The 17,185-nt window shown below is 39.7% G+C and overlaps 1 protein-coding gene across 4 annotated transcripts; it reads right to left on the bottom strand.

The window, feature by feature from the left end:
* Window positions 1–2,673: 2,673 nt before the first annotated feature.
* igsf5a (immunoglobulin superfamily, member 5a) lies at window positions 2,674–13,613 on the bottom strand. Of its 4 annotated transcripts, none has more exons than XM_064349942.1 (9): window positions 13,454–13,613; window positions 11,395–11,474; window positions 10,823–11,137; window positions 8,914–9,204; window positions 8,125–8,244; window positions 7,716–7,740; window positions 6,510–6,598; window positions 5,695–5,762; window positions 2,674–4,438 (listed from the first exon to the last, which is right to left on the bottom strand). In XM_064349942.1, the coding sequence occupies exons 2-9, from the start codon at window positions 11,438–11,440 to the stop codon at window positions 4,331–4,333; spliced, it is 1,062 nt and encodes a 353-aa protein (XP_064206012.1). In that variant the 5' UTR covers window positions 11,441–11,474; window positions 13,454–13,613; the 3' UTR covers window positions 2,674–4,330. The 4 variants fall into 4 exon arrangements, with proteins under 4 accessions (XP_064206012.1, XP_064206009.1, XP_064206011.1 ...); XM_064349939.1 differs by having other exon boundaries at window positions 8,125–8,250; window positions 13,454–13,612; XM_064349941.1 differs by having other exon boundaries at window positions 5,695–5,759; window positions 8,125–8,250; window positions 13,454–13,611.
* Window positions 13,614–17,185: the final 3,572 nt, after the last annotated feature.

The following is a 17,185-nucleotide window of genomic DNA, read 5'->3' as shown; positions in this document are numbered from 1 at the left end:
GTGCATTTAAATAGCCATGTAAATACCTAATAAACCTATTAGGTATTTACCTATTTGCTAATAAATATTCACAGTCTTAGAAAAGACTTCTAGCACACCACTATTGTGGTACTGTGATTTGCGCGTGCACATAATCATATATTACTCCCACGTTATGATGAAAAGTAGGCCTATGCCATTAATTGTGTTTGTCAGTGAAATCTTAACCCTCATAATACTGCACATGGAGAGTCCAATGCAGGGTCCAGCTATACTTATTTACTGAGTTGAGATAAAAGTCAAAGCTCTGTTGCCGCAGCTCTTGGCATGAATACTGCTCTGAATCAATCTCATCTTTAATACAAGAGCTGTGGGAAGCTGTAGCAGCTATAGACCACTAGTTGGGTTTTCCTTTTATCTGCAACAGGACGGTGACTCCCTCAAACTGCAGAAAGGGAAACATACCCAGGAACACAAGTTAGTGGCTATTCCTTATTGCCCAGAAATTTGAATTTTCTCCTGAATTTAGAACCAAAACCCATAATTAGGAAAATGCCCCAGGAATTATATTTATGTGATGCAATCACCTGATTTTGTTTGATGCAGGAAAGTCAGTTCAACAAAGACATAGTCAATCAGACTGTTTCAGTAAACTGACCATCATAATCAGTCTGTTTCAATAATGACATAAATAAATCTTTATCCTACCTAATGCATACCATACACATTTGGTTGCTTTAAAATCCACACAATCTGACAAAAAAAAAAAAAAAAACATTTTCCTTGATGTATTATGGATGTCTTTCTCTGTAACCAATAGAAATGTATTTTAAAAGTATGGAGTTGGTTGAATTCTTGTAAAAATATTTTACAGCTATTTCATTTGTTTGTATTGAACAAATTATGTTGCACGTCATCCCTACTTTCACCTATGGTCACAAGATATGGGTATAGTAACCAAAAGAGTGAGATCGTGAATACAAGTGACTGAAATGTAGTTTCTCCATTGGGTGGTGGGACTTACTCCTCTTGATGGGGTGAGGAGCTCAGCCGCCTGAGAGGACCCTGAAGTAGAGCCGCTGCTCTTCTGCATTGAAAGGAGTCAGTTGAGGTGGTTCAGGTATCTGATAAGGCTGCCTCCTGGGCACCTCCCTTCAGAGGTGTTCTGCGCATGGCCACTGGGGAGGAGGCCCAGGGGCAAACCTATAGGATATGCTGGAGAGATTATATCATATCGACCAGCTGGCCTGGGATCACCTTGGGGTCCCCAGAAAGAGCTGAAGGAAAATATCAGGGGAGAATGGACTTATGGGCTCCACTGATTGCCCTGTTGCCACCGCAACCCTGATCTGGAATAAATGGTTAGGAATTGGATGGATGGACGTTGCCCAAATATTACTCCGTATGCCACTCGAAATATGCTACTCAACCTTTAAAGGAAAGCCTCCATGCTAGAACTAAGATTAGAGTGCTAGTCTTCATAGCATTCCATTTTGACTCAGGGAAGAACACATTCACCAATAAGAAATGACATTGACCAGCAATGTAAACCTCATTTATAATTGTTTATATGTAAAGCTACGGCTAAGCTGGGACAGAGAACATGTTTTAAAAGCTAATGATCAGAGATGCCATCTTTCATAAACAGACTACAGATTGATTATCATCTGGAAAATGGAAAATGCTTGGTTGGCTTCAGGAGTAGTTTGGTTATTTTGTTCAAGTGAGTGTGATCATTCACCATTCAATACATGACTGCTATGTTACTGTAAGATTTTCCAGTACAATAACTACCATGTATTACTTGTATCTGGTTGGAACATGTTTAATGCCTGTCCAAGCTATTCAGTTTTCCCAGAAAATATTATTCAAGTTTAGCCTTTCTTGCTACTCACCCTTTCTGGCCACAAAAAACTGATATGTTTTGATGTAAAAAATATTTATATTCAAACTTCTACAGTACAAAATCAAGGGAATTTACAGCTTTCACAGGGAACACTCTGCAATACAGTTACCCAGCTTTAAAACCAGTGAAACACTGTTTTTAAAGAAAGAAAATAGGGACTTTGAACTTTCGCAGAATACATCTGAGGTGCTAATCCCTTGTTAAATTTTAAGAAAAGGTAAGGTAATCTTTATTATCCCCGAGGGGCAATTTGTTGCACAGCCAGCAGTTGAAAGGAAAGAGCATAAAGAACGTAAGAAAGTTATTTTGAGAACAGGCCATTCAACCCAACTTGGTTCATTGTTCCTTTGTTTTAATGGGTGCACACATGATACGGGAAATGAGTGGGGAATGGGTAAGGGAAACGTACCGCAAACCAACCAGCGACTTCGGTCCCTATCTGCCTGTGCAAAATCTAACAGAAAGCTGAATAGTCTTCGAAGGGTACTGGGCATAGGGTGGATTTAAACACTGAGCTTTGGACAATTAGTCAGTAGTCTGAAACCAAATGTGTCACTGTCATAAGATCCACAAACTATATAATATATATAAACTATGTAAGTTCACAAAGTCTTGCAAAATGGCATCAGCTGCAGTCCACAAACATCTCTACAGAACAATAAAATACCCAAAACTGTCAAATGAAAATTTATTTAATGACATCACTGTCACTGTCATTAAATGTTATTGGATATCTACAATAAGACCCATAATATTAATAAAACAATAAAAAAACAATACATTTGAAATAAAATCAAATTCTTTAATGTGTTTTTATGTGCAGTATATACATGTTTTTGTTCAATAGAAGAGGAAAGACCAGTGCATTGCTATTATATGCTATATTAATCATTATTAGGATCACACGGCTTATAAATGAACTTCATTCTCATTTAGCCCTGCTTTATTTTACACCAATGGTACACTGCCAACAAAATGTGAATGAATATAAACTTTTTACAATGATAAGGTCTGCATCTGTAAACCTCCCGCTATTGAAAGAATTATAAATAAATAAATAATCATTCATATTTTGAAGTCATCTACTTTTTTGTACTTGTTTACATACATGCTCTATATGACCAAACGTATCTGGACACCCCTTGGTCTGGGGCTGTTTTTCATGGTTTGGGCTAGGCCCCGTAGTTCCACTGAAGGCAAATCTTTATGCTACAGCATTCAATCACATTCTAGATGATTCTGTGCTTCCCCCATCAGTTTAGGGAAGCCTTCTTGTTTCAGCATGACAATGCCCCCGGGCACACGGTGAGGTCCATACAGAAATGGTTTCGTCAAGAATGGTTTGGAATAACTTGACTGGCCTGTACAGAGCCCTGACTTCAACCCCATCCAACACCTTTGGGATCAACTGGAAAGCCAACTGCAAGCCAGGCCTAATCGAGTGCTCGACCTCACTAATGCTCTTCTGGCTGAACGGAAGCTAATCCCTGCAGCAATGCTCCAACATCTAGTATAAAGCCTTCCCAGAAGGGTGGAGATTGTTATCGCAGCAAAGGGTGGACCAACTCCAGATCAATGCCCATACTTTTGGATGAGATGTTGGATGTCAGTTGTCCACATACCTTTGGCCATATAGAGTATATGTCTCATTCAATCGTTGTTTTATAAAAGGCAGATGGAAAATATTTGTCCCACATACGGCATATTAAAAATGAAGCAAGCCCTCAGGAATACATAGTTGAAGGACCCTTTATATATATCCATTAGAAGACAATGCAGTGAGCATTGCCCGCTGTTCTATCAGACCTTGATCCTGGTAATGGTTTTATGATATGGTCCATAGTGTGGGTAGAGACATGTCTGGGGAGAATAAGTTTACCATCAGGATTCATGAAGCTCTGGAGCTCCCATTATTTGAAAAACAGTCGACCATGTTTGGTGCCTCACAGGATGAAAGCTGACTCAATAAAAAAAGCATTATCAGATTGTATTGCAGAGAGCTCCAGAATAGCTGCATAAGTCTGTTCTCCTGAACAGTTTTTTCACAGTACCACCGCATGTGTTGATTTGAGCTCTTTGAAAACCTATATGCCACCTTGTGGTAAATTGCAAAAGTAATGTCTGAAGTACAAATTGCCTACAGTTTTTAGTAAATGTCTAATAAATTACTTAAATTATTAATTAATATAAAATATTCATGAAGCACGTAAACTGTACACATCAAGCAACTGATTTAGGCAGTGCTCCGCCCATCACTCCTTATTCAGAACAGGACTAAGTCACTTTTTGCATCTTTATATTCTATACCATCCGTATCTCAATATAGTCATTCTTTAAAATACACAAATCAGTTATTCTATTGGAGAAGTGTCCTTTTCAGTTACATCAGTCACATTAATAGGAGTGAATACAAAGCACATCACATTCCTGTTTTGCAGAATTCTTTTACACAATGGTGGCATGTCTGTGTTTCTTGCTCCCGAGAGTTCCATGGTCAGGGGCGGGGTCGTACGCATTGGCTGTGTGGTTACTGTTGTAAAGAACATCAGGCATCTAGATGAAAAAAGATATAAAACTTTAATTTAAGCGATAGAAGGCCTACCATAGGTCCACGTAGGAGATGAAGCCTTGAATTTCACATCATAATCTGGGAAGGGGGGGGGGGGGTAATTTTCCCACTGAGTTTCCGACTACACCCACAAGAAGTTTCAGTGGTTAAAAATGTACAATAGTAAAGTTTGTCATTATTTTTGGGGTACGTTCCAAGTTTTTATCTTTTATTTTATACCCAGTTTAGAATCTCCAGTTATGCCTCAGCAATTACCACTGTGCCACCCACATCTACACACCTCACAGGTTCTGCAGCTGAAACAAATGTTCTTCCTCCAGTGCGTCCTCTGGTGCCAATCAGAGGGGAGGCGTACCTCTTACAGACAACAGCCTGCATCCTGTGGATGCCTGGTGGAACTAATGTACCGGTTACCCTAGGGACTCTGTCTGACTTCAGTAAAACCAAATTACCGTGAGGTGAGGCCTAATGGAACATTTTTGTGACTGATAAATGCAACCCCTATAGTGACACATACATATCTGTGTTTGAATTTTATATGATGCGCATTTTTCGTGTCATAATTAAAAACGAAAAGCGTATTTCATTGTATTTCATGCATGCTCTCCCAAAAACAGTCGTACTGAAATACAATACAGTTTTATGCCACAATTAAATATAATCATGTGTCTACTGCATTTCACTCTGTGAGCATAGGGTATTGCCCAGAATGTGAAAAAAATGCTAAACAATCACTGTTATTGTATTTTTGTACTGCATTGATTTGCAATGTGTCAGTGTCTGGTTTTGCGCCAATTAAATGAAATACACACTTTTAATGCAATTGATGTACCCATTGCATTTCACTCTGCGACCACTGGAACGTGACACAGTTCAAAGCAATCCTTGAGTATCCAAATATCCAAATTACCTCTGTATTAATCAACTCAATTTATAACTAAAAATATCACAGTGGTAAATATGTAGTACTATTTAATACATTTAATACATTTTAAAATACATATGTCTGGTGACCATTTTGTGTCCTCGGCTTTGTTTTATTACTAACAGCCACCCCAGAAAAAAAAAAAAGCGCCTTTAAGCAGCAAGTAGGAACATTCGCACTCAGTCTGTTCATTATGTCTGCACTGTTCGGTCTAGTGTTCAGTCATCAATACTGGCTGTCTGCAGTGCTACGCAAAGCGAGCTGAATAATACTGCCGCAACACAGCTGCAATAATAAGGCGGGCTCTTTCATTACCTCTGGAGAGTGGTGCGAGTTTGTCCGGGCAATGCCGCTGTCGTTGAATTCGCTGGGGGCGACATCTGCTGAAAAATAAATGCACAATTTACCGTCCACTGTTAGTATCTTAGTTACCAACCATGTCACTTGGGCTGTTGAACGTTACATTGACGGACATGGTCACGGAAGGAGTGTAGCACAGCGGGTAAGGAACTGGGCTTGTAACCGAAAGGTCGTAGGTTCGATTCCCGGGTAAGGACACTGCCGTTGCGCCCTTGAGCAAGGTACTTAACCGGAATTGCTTCAGTATATATCCAGCTGTATAAATGGATACAATGTAAAATGCTATGTAAAAGTTGTGTAAGTCGCTCTGGATAAGAGCGTCTGCTAAATGCCTGTAATGTAATACATTGATGTCTGCTAAATGTTCTTTTTTCAAATAAAAGATTGCCTGAAATAAAAGCATTTCTCATGGTTTGTCCAAAGAAGCAAAGCCCACTAAGTAGACAGTTAAAGGAAAGCCCACAGTGCACACCACTGTACCCATAGCACTATTTTCTTTTTTAATCCTCACCTCCTCTGCTTGTTTCATTTAGTGCATGATTTTCTACTATATCCCTTTCTCCTATTCCCTCCACCATTAAGCTACAGTAGTCTGCTTTGTATTCTCTTTCATTTTTTCTGATTTATCTGCCTTTCTTTTCACTGCAGGACACAGACTCGTTCACTTAATTATTTACCTGAATTTGACCCAGTGACTACACATTTATAATTTGTCTTTCGATGTATAAATATTAAACAAGTAAAAATGAATAAATATAAGCACTCCTTACCCCGTTTACTACCATCTGGCAAGTATGCCATGTTATCCTTCCCCTGCACAACCTCAGATGCATTCCTCTCACTCAGAGATCTTGTTCTCCTGGGGAAATCAAAGCATTCTTACATTTGGGATGCCGGTTCATTCTAGAATAAGGAGGTCAACTGGGAAATCTAATTTCAGTGTTCAGCTCTAGCAGTTAACATTGTACCTGCCTTAGTAGCAAATAGAAACCATTTTATCCCTCTATTGGCTATCAAAGTGTTGAGATCTAGCCTTCTGGATTAAACTATTCCCATGTAATTGACCACCCTAGCAAATATGTTCTAAATGACTGGTCAATTTACTGTAAGATTGGCATTTAACACTTCAGTTTGAAGTGTCAGATGCAAACTACCAGTTAACTGCAAAAACAGGATGGCCAAGTTACAATTTGCTAAATTTGGTTACCTAAAACAGTCTGCAGAGTTCTTGAGAAAGGTCTTGTGGACAGATGAGACCAATATTCTCTTCTATCATGGTGATGCCAAGAGCAGAGTCTGGAGGCCAAAAAGAACTGCCCAAGATCCAATCCACCCTCCCTCATGAAACGTGGTAGGGGTGTTATGGTCTGGGCATGTGTGGCTGCCACAGATCCTGGCTACTTGTCATCACTGACTTTATAACTGCTGATAGCAGCAGCAGAATGAATTCTGGAGTGTACAGAAGCATCTGATCTGCTCACATTCAAGCAAAAGCCTCCAAACTAATCCTACAGGACAGGGGGGTTATGTACAAATATACATTTATACATTTGGTTTCTATATGGTGAAACCAAATGTATAAAAATGAGGATCTGCATTTTAACCACCTGCAAATTGTTTGATTATAGATATTATGGTGTTATAGAAACTTAGATATTATAGAAACTCTGACAGGTCTATATACGGGTTATCCCAATTAAATGATAATCTCTTATAGCCCAATTATATGCCAGCATCAAAAAAAATAGCATTCTCTAAAATGCTATTTTCAAATTAAACTTTAGACTAATCTGATTTAGAATAACCACATTTTAATCTGATTGAATCTGAATCTGATGTATTGATTTTCCCTTCACAGAGTTGCAGGGATGATTAGCTGCTTCAACCAGAGACACCGATTTCACCGATTAGTGGGGCTTTTTTATTGGAAGACATTTCTACTGTCCAAAGCACCAGCTGTCAGCTGTATCCCTTACCTTACTTCCTCCTCGTAGCTGGATTCTAAAACAGAAACAACAGTACTGGGATGTTTTTCATGACCCAAACAAGGCATATCACCAGCCTAATATCAGTATTTTTATTTATAACACTTATATGAACCTTTAAACTCCTCAGAAATTGATTTGGGAGCTATTTATACAGTCCCTTTCTAGAATGCTCTCTCTGGTCACCCGTCTCTCGGTGATATTTGCTTTTTTTCAGGACAGGTAATGCAAAACATGGGTCAGCAAATTAGAAATTTTTTATTTTTTTTAATACATGTTAATGTGCACCATTGCAGTTTAACTTTTTTTAAATTTATTATTAAACTTTAATAAATTGTGTACATTTGAAAGATGAGATGGAGGCAATAAATAAATACTCTGTGGAAAAAAACAACCTTACTTGTAACTTTTCTTCTTTTGTAGCAGAAAATGATTCCAATAATGAGCAACACCAACAACGCGACGGCAACAACCGATACAACGGTCGCTATTAACACGGTCTGGTCCTTCTCAGCTGTATCTGCAACTTAATAATAATAATAATAATAATAATAATAATAATAAAATTTATTTGTATAGCACTTTTCAAAAGCAAAGTTACGAAGTGCTTTACACACATAAAAAAAAAAAATAATAACACAAACAACAGCTTATGGGACACATTAAAACAAAGTATGTGAATAAATTAACATGAAAATAGGAGCAGCATGGAAGAGGGCCAAACAGAGGAACAGATACAGATACATGGTTAATAGAATATAGTAAATAACAGGATGTTAAAAAATAAAATATAAAATAAGACTAGAAAAGGTATTAAGAGTGATGGCTTCAAGTTTTCAGAGGAATTCATTTACAACTGTGCATTATTGTCTTTCCACAAATTTAGTGAGAGCAGAGCAAACAGTTAAGTGTCCAAGATTGTCATAGTTATAGATGGCTCATTCATAGTTCTACAAGAATGATATTTTCGCACATCCAGACTGTAGGGGAGAAATTAGTCATTTTTAAAGTTACATTATTCTCACTATTCTGCTTACTCCTACATAGTCTCAGAAAAGCGAAGTTCATATTGTTTCCTTTACTGAGCTTCCGTTGAAAATGTGTATCTCCCAGTGAGCTGACTGCATATTCTCCGGACTGCAAATGGATTAGGGGGAGGACTCAAGCTAAAATGGCATAGGTTTCTCACCGGTCGTCAGGAAAATGGTGCTCGTTCGAGGCGCAGCCAAGGCAGGCACCGTGGCCCGGCACTCCACAGGAGCACTGTCGTTGGCCAGGAGCGTCAGTGTGCTGGCTGAGTTGAACAGCCCTCCCAAGGCCTCGGTGCTGGTGTTGTACTTGTCCCGATTGACAGATATTCCACCCAATGTCCACGTCAGATCGGGTTCTGGGAACCAGCCGCGGGCGAGGCAGCGAATTGTGACTGGCTGATTCCGCTTGGCGGTCACATTCCCACTAGTGATGGTCACAGTCCCGCTCTCTGGATATGAACAAATGCTTCCGTTTACACATTTTTAAATCGCACTAGTGCATCATTTCTTTTTGTATAATAGCGCTAGGGTCTACTATGGGTTTTGAATCATGGCCCTCTTCATCCACCCAGCACAATGAAAGACACGGTTTGTTGATAAGCTCACTGACCTAAAATCCGAAGTCCCAAACTAAGGAACAAATCCAATTTCTATGCATAAGCTTCTGAAGTTCCACCATAAAGTGCTAAATTATGTGAAATTATGCAACCCACCCCCTGACACAATGAACTTTCCTGATTGAAGAGGCCCGTTTTATTTACTTGGCTGCTTCAGAACACAGCACACAAAATCTCAAATCTGTCAGATCTGACAGCATATGATCCACGAATCGATTGTCTCTTGAATAGACTGTGAAACCTGCAGGCATTACATGGTAAAGCCATGAAACTACCAATCCACCAAATGATGGCCTGTGACATCCGCTGCACATGGCCCGATGCACATGGACTGCACAGGGCATGTTCAGTCAGGAAAGTCTTGCTGCAGCCGACCAACAATCGGCTAAATCAATCAATCAATCAATAATCAACCAATCACATACACACAACATATTTTCTTATATCCATCCATCCATCATAGATGTGGTCTGGGCAGGCGAGTGGTTAATGCTACAAATGACAGACTAGAAAGTCCCAAAAATTATGAGCTGCAATGTGATATTGACTGATACGCCCCCAGCAGCGGCTCCCCTCCCAATTTGGTGCACGAAATCACCAAACCGCTCAGGCACATCAAAATATATGGCAAAAGTACCATTTTGCCAGTGCTACTGCTCGCAACTCACCAGGCGCCGGCCAGAAAATAGAACTCTTATTTGTTGGATTAAATAAAAGGCAATTAACTATTGAAGTGTTAAAATGATATCAAACTAAATAACACCTCATGATAAAATAAAATCATTTACAAATCATTTTTACCATTGTATCTGATTGCCTTTACATTTATTCACTCACTAGCAGTTTAAAGCAATAGTTCTTTGAGCAGCGACTGTTCTTGGCCATATTTCTGTGCAAAAGCAGTGCAGGCTATCAACAGCACTGGAGTGGTTGGTCCAAGAAGGCGCTCCACTGATGTGAGCACAAGATTGGATGGATATTAGAAAATATGTTGTGTGTATGTGATTGGTTGATTATGGAAACACGTGGAAGTGTGATTGATTTAGCCGATTGTTGGTCAGCTGCAGCAAGACTTTCCTGACTGAACATGCCCTGTGCAGTCCATGTGCATCGGTCATGTGCGTGTGTTACTACAGCCTGAAGTATGATATTTATTAAAGCCTAAGAAAATAATTTATGTTCCTCAGTCAAATAGTAGTGCTTGTGTGGAAACACTTGAACTGTTCTTTGAGGAAACTTCAATTTAAGATTGACACTGCTAGGCCTTTACTCTAGCCATGAAGTATGTGCAAAAAAAGTAACATTTTTTCAAAACCCTCTCTACTCCCTCGCCACCAGAATGTATTATAACATAAATGTGTGATTTGGTAAGTGTAGGAACATGCAGAAAGAAAATGTTTTCACAGGTATACACTTACACGTGTGTGATGAAATTCAACAATGTACTAACCTTGTACAGACAAAGAGGCCATTTTGCGGTCAATATTTTGGACGTCACAGGTCACAACACCGGATTCATTCCATTGCGTGTTCCTTAGGACAAACTCCCACTTGTGGCTCTGGTCAGTCGTGTAATTGAAAGCAGTGTAGCGGTCACTGTTCTCGAGGACACCAAACATTTTGGAGATAGTCAGCACAACGCTGCTATTCAATGACCACGTCATGGCCACCCAGTTAGATTGACTCAGGCTGCAGTTAAACCTGGCATCTGTTCCACGAAGGACCGCAGATGTTTTTGGTTCCAGCTGCACCTGAGCAATCACTCCTGATAACATACGAAAGACAAATCAGATTTCACAGGGTTATATAATTAAAAAAAAAAATGCACTCCTGTCTTTTGTCAGTGACAGTGGAAATGACACTAGAAAGGTAAATGGATTCAGGGAAAATAATAAAGCAATCTGTCAGTGAATAGCTAAAAAAAATATGTTTCACTAATCAGAGAGGTTTAAGCTCCTCTTTCACAGTGACCATGTGGACAAAGTATGATGTGACCATGACTTCCAATTAGGCTGACATCACCTTCAAATGCAGTTAGCAAAAAGAATGCTAGGAACACAATGTCCATGTTTTCCAGGAAACACTCCTGTCAATGTTCAAAGCTGAAACAAGACAAAGAAATAGTGGTAAGCCCAACAGGTGCAACAACCATATTGAGCTTTTGTAGCTGCGACAGAATACTCTGGGAAATGATATGGCATGTTAAGTTTCCATAAACTCAGTAATACTCAAAATTTGTTTGTGCTGTTGTTGAAGTGATTACTTAAAAAAACATTATTGTCTGTTAGAAGTATGGAATCAAACCACTTGAAGACTGATTATTTCACTATTTAATTTAATGTTTTGTTAAATATGAGGGGCAAGTGGATAGATTGGGGTGGAAGGTATGCCACCTAGCCAAGTTACGCCTTGGCAAGGCATGCACCATACCTATACAGCACCGAGAGTTTGGCACTTTTCAGGGTTCTCCACAGAAAAACCGCAACAGCCACAGACTCTCAGCCCTTAAAAACATTAATTTCTGTACATTCTGACCCTATTTCAACAGGCAGAATTCATAAACAACTTCACATGCCTGAACAATAAAGCCTCAAACTAAGGGGATTTTGTGTTTTCTCCTACTTCTTCTTTTCCTGCCAGAAATGCTGCAAGCCCACAAAGAATATGTCTCCCCATTGGTCATTTATCGTACATCAACCAATAAAAACATTGGATGCAAACACAAAACCTATCCACACATATGTTTGGCCTGTTCATCTACTATATGCTTGTACACACAGGGTTAAGTGACTTGAAACAATTTAGGAGACATTGGGTAGCATTGCTTTGGAATATAGCTTATTTAATTTCTGTGAGGCAAGATAGCCTATATTGTTTGTAGTATAGTAACTTGGCATCATTTTGATATCAATACATTTAATGGTAGACCTAGATTTAGCCAGTCTGAATGAATGACATATAGACAGTGCTATGTAAGTGTGAGTAATTTCTGTATGTTGAAAAGGTGTTTTTAATGAGATGTTATTTTCACAACATAGAAATTACAGATTCAGTGTGGAATAAGAGGCAATTTCAACCTTTTATTCTTCCAGTTAGGGAGAGGATAGGTTCTCCGATGGTAAAAAGGTATATATCAGGCTAAAGAAATCCCTGGTCCAGACCACCAGTACATTTCCGCATTTTTCTCTTAGGAGTGTTCAAGACAATAAAGGCACACAGACTGTTCTTCTTTCTCTACGGATAATTCAGACAAACATAGCCCTACCCTTCCTTCAACGTCAAGCATTATTTACCTTCAATGCTCAGGTTTCTTTCAACTGTGGTCCCAGGCTGACACATTTGAATTCACGTGAGTGCTCTTGCGCTATTACATACATGTGACTCAAGTGTTTACCAGCCTCCGTCATTCAATGGGCAGCAACCAATGAAAGCAAAACTGCTCAGTTAATACCAAACATGGAAGTGTAATATGCTGCTATAATTCTGTAGCGTTATGAACAAGAACAGGACCCATGCAATGTAAGAATGAACTGGCAATGCGCATGGAAATAGGTTTACAACATAGTGAAAACCAAAGGATAGGAAAAATAACTAGACATTGGCCTGACAAGTCAATAACTTCAATAATTTCTAATGCAAAAATTGAAAAATTTTAAAGTGTTGCAATATCGGTCCATATCTTGTTAATATATTTTATTTCAATATAATCCTTTTCCATAAGGGTCTATAAGGGGCACACAACTTCAGTACAGAATCTTTATCATGCTTGCCTTCAGCAGTTCTTTGATTTCTTGAGATTGAAAATCTCAAGACACTCCTTATGTACAAAAATGAATATAAAATGTATTAAAATATAATATACATACACATGAATCTTTAACTTCCCAATGAACAGTCTTCAACATTTGGTTAAATTTTCTATATATCAACATTTTTTTAAAGCCAAAGCCTTCTATTTCAATATAATCAATTCAATTTTGAGAATTTCAAAGCTGTGTAAGCTACGTTTGTTCCCCATATAGGTTAAACAGGTGCTGATGAAGTGGTAGACAGCTGCATTATATTTATCTTATTTGCTTACCTCAATGGTTTTGGGACTTCATAAAATGGGCCATACTGTAAACTCCATTTTACCCAAAATGATCCATGTTCTCCTTACATTCAATCCAAATGGCAGAATGGATCATGTGTACCAGGTGCATGCACATTTCACTTCTGCCTTCTATAAACTGGGAACAAAGTCCTCCCTGCTGGATTAATGTTTAACAGAAAAATACACAATGTGATTCATGCACTGAGAACAATACCACTGAGCCCTTCCGCTTCTATGTGCAAGGCGTGGTCCCAGAGATTGCTGGAGGATTTCATATCACCGCAGCAAGGGTCATTGCCATGTCAAATGAGGTGGCCCATCTACCAAGGAAATTTCATTCTGGGGGTGGGGGTGGGGGGGGGGGACCTGTGAGCCATCTGTCTGAAAAATATTTGTGCTCAAATGCTGTAATGCTCAAACTTATCAGTCAAACAGGCTCAGTTTTAAAAGGCTGAATGTGCAAGAAGACTCAGCTAAGGTAGATGGCTGCAACTTTTACAGAAGGTAATGGTTGTACATAATAAATGAGTTTCAAACATAATGTTTCCGTTTGCGTACCTGTGACGCAGCCCTTTGCCACCACCAACCTGGGAATCCCAAGAGACTGGAGAGTATGTTTCATGTACATCCTGTCAATGTGGAACACCCTCCACCCAATCCACCCATTATTTCTGTAAAAAAACAAAACAATGCAAAGATCACAGCACAATAGCCCAGAGGCTGCTCCAGCAGTCAACATATTCTATTTGCCATTGTTTTTTATTTTTACATAGCAGAGTTATTACACAGACTATCCCCTCTCCATGCTTCATAGCTGTATGGCAGGAAACTGACTGGTAACTTTATAACTCGGCCGACCAATGGTGTAACTTCATCACTCAGTCGCTCAGTCACAGACATTCGTGTTTGTAGGGCTGGCCCCACTGTTGCGGTCCAGTCAAAAAAACAGAGATAAAAATTTGTTAAAGAATACAAATCAGAGTTACGATATTATACCATGGATTCTGTGCTTCAGGAACTACTCTACGATCAATATGATAGTTTTTCCAACAATATGCAAACAGAATAAATAGCGTATTCCTTTCAGACAAAGCCTACTAAACAAACCACACTACACAAACCACAATGCAAGCCTCTACCCTCCTAGTACTTGACCTTGAGTGAGCATCAGATAAAAGAAAGAATCCTTTTTTTCAGACAGGAATGTAAATATTCAAGAATAATGCAAAATAATCAGAGACAGGTGTTAACACAGAAATGACAGGGACAGGGATAATTGTTGTTGTATGGTGAGCTACATTATGTCCTGATGCTATGTCAGCAGGAGGTGCATGAGTGAGCAAACTGCATCTCCCAGATAAACTTTCTTTAGTTACTTGTTCTATTAAGATTGGATTGGCACAAACGTATTTTATCTTTTTTGGTTTGTGACCTATCATGTTCAATATTACCCTAGTTCATTTTTAAGTCAAGCATAAGATAGAAATCTGTATTCTGCAATTTATGCAGATTTTAAAATGGCATTCTAAATCTAAGATCATGCAGGAAAAAAGAAAAAAGAAAGCTACCACACACTGTCCCTTGTTCTTCTATCGATAATGGAGTCAACAATTTAAGGAGAATAACTATAGAATGTTTTGCCTATACAAAGTTGTAGCACCACCAAGTGGCCACAATATGTATGGGTTTTGACAGGAAGAATAGATTGCCTTCACAGAGTACACGCAGACACTAAATTCAAACTCAGCATAAGGACAGCCTTCCTCTGCCTGGTGACAAAATCGAACAACATACAAATCAAACAATAATACAAAAAAGAGGAGTTGGCATGAAAATATAAGTATTGATTTGAGCTGCATATGCATTCAGATGTCGATAGAAAATACACATGCCTATTTTTGTGCTCTTTGTTCAGTCAGTATTCCTGCCTCTTACCCAATGCATTCTGGGGTAGGTTCCAGCAACTCCCACAACCCTGACCAGGAATAAGTGGGTATATAAAATGGATAGATGGGTGGATGGATTTTCAGTCCCCTCTCATAAAGCTATTTATGAAACAGACATAAAGCTATTTTTTGTTCCAAGAAATAAACTTATTTTGTCACATTATGCATTGCTACACTGAACAAATGCTTATCATCTCAAATTATTACTGTAGCATGCCATGACCACCTTGGTAGGGACAGAAGAGCTGGACACTGGGAGATATGGGAAATCTGGATTACTCTGGGGTTTTTAATTCATTCACACAGAGAGAGAGAGCATTCTCAAACAAGAATGAACTAGCCAAAACATTACCTAAATGCTTCAAAAAAGGTGCATGCATAGCAGCAAATAAATGGTAAATGGTAAATGGACTGCATTTATATAGCGCTTTTATCCAAAGCGCTTTACAATTGATGCCTCTCATTTGCCAGAGCAGTTAGGGATTAGGGGTTAGGTGTCTTGCTCAAGGACACTTCGACATGCCCAGGGCGGGGTAACATGTGGTAAGCATCTATGCATTTTTGAAGACACTCTGTCCTTCTTCTCATCCACAACATGTGCTTCTCTACCGAACAGCCATTTGCTGTCAACGCTAACGGCACAATTTCTTAAAATATACATTACATTACATTACATTATAGGTTCTTAGCAGACGCTCTTATCCAGAGCGACTTACAACAAGTGCATTACAAAACTCAGAGACAAGTGCTTTACAACATTCCTGCAAGAGAGCTACAATAGGTATAACTTTGCTTAGGTATAAGTGTGAATTGTACACCCTAATTTTTTTTTTTTTTTTTTTTTTTTTTTTTATAGAAAAAAAATGTTAGAGGGTAGTGGGGGGTGATGAGGTGAGATGTAGCTTGAAGAGGTGAGTCTTCAGTCTACGTTTGAAGACGGCCAGGGTCTCTGCTGTTCTGACTTGCACAGGAAGGTCATTCCACCACCGTGGGGCTAGAACAGACAGGAGGCGTGACCGGGTGCTGGTGCGAGCCGGGGCAGGGACCAGGCGACATGTGGCAGCAGAACGGAGAGGTCTAGCTGGGGTGTAGGGTCTGATGAGTTGACGTAGATAGGGAGGGGCTGACCCCCTGGCTGCTTTGAAGGCAAGCACTAATGTTTTAAATTTGATGCGAGCCATCACGGGGAGCCAGTGGAGGGTGGTGAGTAGGGGGGTAACGTGGGAATGTCTGGGGAGGTTGAAGACCAGACGCGCTGCTGCGTTCTGGATGAGTTGCAGGGGTCTGATAGATGATGCTGGGAGGCCAGCAAGCAGGGAGTTACAGTAGTCCAGGCGGGACAGGACCACTGCCTGGACGAGGAGTTGGGTTGAGTAAGTTGTGAGGAAGGGGCGGATCCTCCGGATGTTATACAGGAAGAACCTGCATGAACGTGTCACTGCTGAAATGTGCTCGGTGAGGGACAGTCTGTTGTCCATCACCACGCCAAGGTTTCTAGTTGAGGGTGATGGTGTGAGGATGGTATTACCTAGGGAGATAGAGAGATCAGAGAGAGGGGAGTTAAGAGCCGGAATATAAATGAGCTCTGTCTTACCTGGATTGAGCTTGAGATGGTGGCGGACCATCCAGCTCTGAATATCACTCAGGCAGGCAGTGATGCGGGCTGAGACCTGTGTGTCAGAGGGTGGGAAGGAGAGAAACAGTTGTGTGTCATCAGCATAGCAATGGTAAGACATACCATGAGCTGTGATGACAGGGCCAAGGGACTAGGTGT

This window comes from Anguilla rostrata, chromosome 9 (genome assembly GCF_018555375.3).
Source record: "Anguilla rostrata isolate EN2019 chromosome 9, ASM1855537v3, whole genome shotgun sequence".
NCBI classification, from domain to species: domain Eukaryota; kingdom Metazoa; phylum Chordata; class Actinopteri; order Anguilliformes; family Anguillidae; genus Anguilla; species Anguilla rostrata.
This window is presented reverse-complemented; position numbering and strand designations above follow the sequence as displayed.

Coding starts and splice junctions, on each gene's coding strand:
- igsf5a (XM_064349939.1), bottom strand. CDS start 11,440: ATGGACATTGTGTTCCTAGCATTCTTTTTGCTAACTGCATTTGAAG. Junction 7,741..8,124: donor CAAAAGAAGAAAAGTTACAA/GTAAGGTTGTTT, acceptor TTTCTGTTTTAG/AATCCAGCTACGAGGAGGAA. Junction 4,439..5,694: donor ACTCGCACCACTCTCCAGAG/GTAATGAAAGAG, acceptor TTTTTCATCTAG/ATGCCTGATGTTCTTTACAA.